General features: G+C 33.7%; 1 protein-coding gene across 1 annotated transcript; it reads right to left on the bottom strand.

Annotated features, from left to right (window-relative positions):
- Window positions 1–759: 759 nt before the first annotated feature.
- On the bottom strand, window positions 760–3,637 carry LOC107907496 (pentatricopeptide repeat-containing protein At2g18940, chloroplastic). The gene has a single exon (XM_016834895.2). It carries the CDS (start codon window positions 3,422–3,424, stop codon window positions 869–871), a length of 2,556 nt encoding a protein of 851 aa, XP_016690384.2. The 5' UTR covers window positions 3,425–3,637; the 3' UTR covers window positions 760–868.
- Window positions 3,638–5,607: the final 1,970 nt, after the last annotated feature.

The following is a 5,607-nucleotide window of genomic DNA, read 5'->3' as shown; positions in this document are numbered from 1 at the left end:
TACAACACGTTAACGTAAGTGGCTAAAATGTAACATTTCAAACATAAGCGATTAAAATGTAACCTGAAGTAAACAAAAATGACTATTTCAACAATTTACCCAAAAAATCAACCGGGAAGAGCATTAAATGCAAAAGAAAGAAAAAAACCCTAAAAGAATATTTACAAAGTTATTTCTTTAGTAGAATGGTTTGCATGTCAGGTTTGGAGTTAAAAAAAAATTGAGTTACACTTAAATTAATTTTTAGATAAATTTGAAAGATGATTTTAAAGTTTGGATTTTTTATTCGTTATTTAAAAGGAAATATATTTAAAAAATGGAGATTTAAAATCTGGAAATTGTTGCCGGAATCTAAAAGATTATAAACATTTTGATTAAAATATCAAGTTTGATGAAACAATAACTATTTTACAAAAAGGAAAAAAATGGAAAGTGTTATTTTAATTTTATATTTAAAGGGAAACTGAGGCGGCAGGCCAACACATGGGTCCGCCCTTGATTCTAACATTGATCCTCCATACTATGTAGGGTATGTGATTCTAACATTGATTCTAACATTGATCCTCCATACTCACAAATTAAAAATATTTTTATTTTAAAATAAGTACATATTTCACATATTGTTATCAATTAGTTTCAAGCCATAGATTTATTGTATGTTATTTTAAATACATTTGTGTTTTGCATTCATAGTTTCATAGAATTTCTAATATTAATAAAAAAATAATTATTAGCTACATTAAAATTATAATTAAAGAATTGCATAAGTCTTTAACTTTATTTAAAAAAAAGGATAATTATTAAGATTACAGGAAACTATAGTTTGGTCTTCCCCTTTCGTAGCTAAAGGGAAATATAGTTGGTCAAGTTATGAATCCAGATTCTCTCGAACACGAAAAGCTAGCCGCTCTATAGACTGGTCATCAAAAGAATCATCAATCTCCTTGATTTTGGACACAAAGTCTATGGCATCTTTGTATGTCCTTGCTTTACAGTAACCATCCACCACAATCTTGTAGGTCAGCTCATTGGGTTTGCAGTTGTGCTGAATCATATGGCTAATAACATCATCTATTTCGGTGAACATTCCCTGTGCAGCATAGCCTGCCACAAACGTATTGTAAGTGAAAATACATGGTCGAATCCCTTTAGTTGTCATCTCAGACAGAATCCTTATGGCCTCCTGCATTAACCCTTTCCTGCAGAACCCTTTAATCACCGTGTTGTAAGACACGATGTCTGGTTTTCCACCCGACTCTTGTAGTCCTTTGAGGATTTCTTCAGCTTTCCAACACTCTCCTGCTCTGGCATACATATCCATCAAGCTGTTGTAGGTCACAAGATCAGGTGTCAACCCACTCTCGCGGATCAAGTGTAGCATCTCATGAGCCCTCTCATACATGTTGTTCTTTGAGAAAATCGAGAGCATCGAATTGAATAAAACCAAATCAAGTTTGTATCCGTTCTTTTGTAATTCCTGAAATGCTCTCTCCATACCCTCTACTGCTCTACATCTGCAGTTTGCCAGAACAAGTGTTCTTAACAGCATCCAGCTAGGATAGATATGACCAACGCTAATTTCTTTCTCGATCGTCTCTATCCCTTTCACATTCCCTCCCTTGGCATAACACTGAAGCATCAAAGAATACGAGGTTTCACTAGGCCTGAAACCCTTGTTCTTCATGTCTTGAATGACAGATTCTGCTGCTTTCCAGTCGCCTCTTCTAGCTAGAGCATTGAGAAGAGCATTGTAAGTTGTAACACATGGTGTGAACCCTACTCTAATCATCTCCTTGTACATTTTCATAGCATCAATATCTGCCCCACACCGACCATAGGCACTTATCAAAGTGTTGAACGTGTCTCTATCAGGCTCGAAACCACAGTTCTTCATTTCCCGAAAGACTAGATTGATATACTTGTGCATGCCCTTATTACCACACATGGCAAGCATTGTGTTCCATGTAATACGGTTAGGGGAACAGCCACTTTCTTTCATGTCACACAGTATCATTATCATCTCCTCAGATCGTGACTTCTTCCCTAACATCCCAAGCACAGCGTTATAAGTACAAACATTAGGGACACAACCTGACTGTTTCATCCTATGGAACAATCTCAAAGCCTTGTCTTCCTTTCCAGCTTTACCGTAGGCATTGATGACAGTTGTGTACGTAATAGCATTTGGCCTTACACCTTTCTTAGTCATTGTTTCAATAACTGCAGCCCCTTCATCATAAAACCCCGCCCTCACATAAGCAGCTACGAGTTCATTGTATGTCACCGAATCGGCCGGGCAGTTGTTATCCTCCATTTCTTTCAAAATGCTTAAAGCCTCCGAGTAGACCCCTGCCTTTCCAAACACTTGTAATAAAGCATTATACGTGACCGTCCCAGGAACATAGCCCTGCGACTTCAATCCAGAAAAGAACTCTTTGGCTTCATTCAACAATCCTTCCCTACCACAAGCTGATATCACAGTACTGCAAGTAAACTCATCGAATTCAAGTCCTTTGCTTCTCATCTCATCTAAAAGTCCTAAAATCTTATTCCAAGACCGACCCATCTTACCATAGACATCAAGCATGACATTATAAGTGACTAAAGTAGGAGAAAGGCCAATTTCCTTCATTTTCTCAAACATAGATATTGCCTTCTGGTATTTACCTGACCGTGAATATGCATGAAGAATAGTCGTATAAGCTCGAACATCAAGTGAGTATTCCTCAATGTGAATTAAAGCAAACAGTTTCAATGCAATTGCATACTGCGACTCTCTCCCCAGAATTTTGACCATTAATTCAACAACCTGATTGTCTAGCTTAGCGTTATCGGACCCTAAGTCCGAAACTACCCATTGAAACAACACGAGAGCTCTTTCCCAATCCCCTGAAAGGTCTAAAGCTTTCAATAAACTAAACATATCAATTTGAAGCAACTCAAACTTGACAGAATCAAAGAAATCAGGTAACCCATTCAAAGGTTGTTCCTTTATGGAGTTAAGCATAAGCATACCCTTTCTTGTCAAAAATTCAAGCGGCCCATCTCCAGATTGACCTTCCTCTTTACTGTTATCCAACTGAAGAACCGAAACAGGAGCAGACTTCTTGGGATGATGAACTTGGTGATGAAGTTTCAGACTAGATTCCGATGAAATGTGAAGAGAAGGGGAATGGGAATTGTAGGGTTTATGAGGATTAATACTTTTGGGGTTGTGGGTGGTATTGGGTGGTGAAGAAAGGTGAAGAAGGTGTTGGAGAAGAGAGTCTAAAGGGAGTGAAGGGGGCGAATGAGATGGAGACTGGGGTTGAGGAGGATGAGGAAGTGTTACAGAGCTGAACTTGACAGGCTTGTTTGATTGGGGTGGTCTCTTAGTAGGGGTAGGATAAACTGGTTTATTGGGAAGGAAAGTGCTGCCCTCCATTGATCAGCTAGGAAGCAAAGAAGAGAGTGGGTGTGTTTGAAGGGTTTTGCGGTAAAGGAGGAGATGAGAGAGAGAGGGGTTGAAATTGAAGATTAGTAAAAGGAATGGTTGGTTTTTCTTCATTGAAGATGGAATTTGTTGGACTGGGCATTGAGTTTGATTTGTAGGCTCATACATGTTATCAGTTTATCTTCGTCTGTATTTGTGTCCCTCGATGGCTCAAGCCACTCAATTTCCTTTCCCGCATACGCTGCGTTTTATCAAGTCCACCCGTGATGGTCTTTGAGAGTTTTTCATTATTGAAATTTACTTTTAAATTTTAGAAATTAATCTCTTTATTTTTAAAAGTTTAAAAGTCAGGTTAATGATTTAAATTATTTTATCAAATTCAATTTCAGTACAGTATATTTTTAGCAAGTGAGTATTTTTTTTTAATTTTTAAATGTCACACTATTAAATTTAATAAAACATTTAACAGTGTTATTGATTGAGCCTTAATTCGATTGATATCGACATTGTTACAAGTACAAGAGAATATGAGTTCGAACGAGTTGAAACATGTTTATCCTCTTATTTAAAGGCTAATAAGCAGTTATGCATAATTTTAAGTATTGTATAAAAAATTTAACAATATTAATAATTAAATCTAAATTTTAAAATATGAAAAATAAAAAAATTAAGGGTCTGTTTGATTGAAGAAATTGATTTTCCGGAAAATCATTTCCAACTTTTCCAACGTTTGATTGGCGGAAAATATTTTCCATTTGGAAAATGAACTCCAAAACAAGGGAAAATGGGTTACATTTTAGGGAAAATGTCTTACCCTTTCAATTTCCGTAAGACATTTTCCGTGCTCTCCTCTCTATCGCCTCCTTCATTCCTTCCTTCATTTTCGGTATAAAATTGCTTCTGTTTATCGATTTTCCAGTAACTTGTTTTTTTAATTATTCAATATTTGTTTTTTTAACACAATTACAAATAATTTATTTGATATTAATTTTTTTTAATTTATAACGATTAATATTGTAACTTAATAATTGAGTATTATTATAAATAAATAATTGCAATATATGTAAAAATAATTTAAAATATAAAAATTTATTAATATATATCAATATATGTAAAAACAATTTTTTCAAAAAATATTTCCAGGAAATCTGCCAAACAGCCGAAAATATTTTACACAGATTCAATCAAACACCAGAAAATATTTTCCAGTAAATCATTTTACAAAAAAGTAAAATATTTTCCCGAAATCATTTTACGGAAAATATTTTACTGGCAATCAAACAGACCCTAAATTCTTAAATTTTTTTAATAGCATATTTTATTTTATTTTATTGAATGCACAATAATAATTATAAACACAATAGATATTATGTAGAGTTAATAATTATAAAATAGTAATAAATTAATAATTAGAATAAACTAAAAATGTAAGACCTTAGTCTTAATAAATTACGGTATAAAATGGAAAACGAATAATATTCATAATCAAACAATCCATCAAATTGAACCAAGTGAGTTTAATTCATGGATTTCTAAATTAGGGTTTAAAATTTTAGTTCAAAAACTTCAAACTTTTGTTGATCTATTTGATACTATTAATTCAGTGTTTGGGCCTTGTCACATATTGTTTCCCATATTTTGGGCTTGACCCAACCCCACACAAACTTATTTACACCTAACCAAAACTAATCCTTAATATGAAGTTGCTATTCAAATATTACTAAAACTATCCAAGCAACCCAAAGTGGCCCAGTCTAGGGTTCCCCAGTATGCATACCTTATTCTGTTATTTCAATTGGATATAACTAAGACTTTGTTTAACAAGTCTTTTCAAAAGTGTTCTTCGGAAAAAAAAAAAAAACACTTTTGAGGAAAGTTGCCAAAAATATATTATTGGGTTAATTTTTTATTTAGGAGAAACACTTTTTTCTCTCAAAAAGTAGTTTGTTTAAGAATATTGTTATCTCAAAAGTACTTCTTTAAAACAATATTAAACATGCACTAAGTCAAGCCCTCTTATGTAAACTTTAATTTGGTTATTTTTTAAAACTCCACCTGCTGAAGGATTGGACTGCAAGTCTATAGATTCATACCTCAAACCTGTAATCTATATCATTTTATATTATAATAAATTGTGTAAAGTTTTAAATTCGGATGTTATTGTGTTAATAGAA

Source organism: Gossypium hirsutum, chromosome D05 (genome assembly GCF_007990345.1).
Source record: "Gossypium hirsutum isolate 1008001.06 chromosome D05, Gossypium_hirsutum_v2.1, whole genome shotgun sequence".
Classification (NCBI taxonomy): domain Eukaryota; kingdom Viridiplantae; phylum Streptophyta; class Magnoliopsida; order Malvales; family Malvaceae; genus Gossypium; species Gossypium hirsutum.
The sequence above is the reverse complement of the archived record's forward strand: the minus strand, read 5'-3'. Positions and strand labels throughout refer to the sequence as shown.

Excerpts from the sequence above, each read along its gene's own strand:
- LOC107907496 (XM_016834895.2), bottom strand. The coding sequence starts at position 3,424 with ATGGAGGGCAGCACTTTCCTTCCCAATAAACCAGTTTATCCTACCCCT.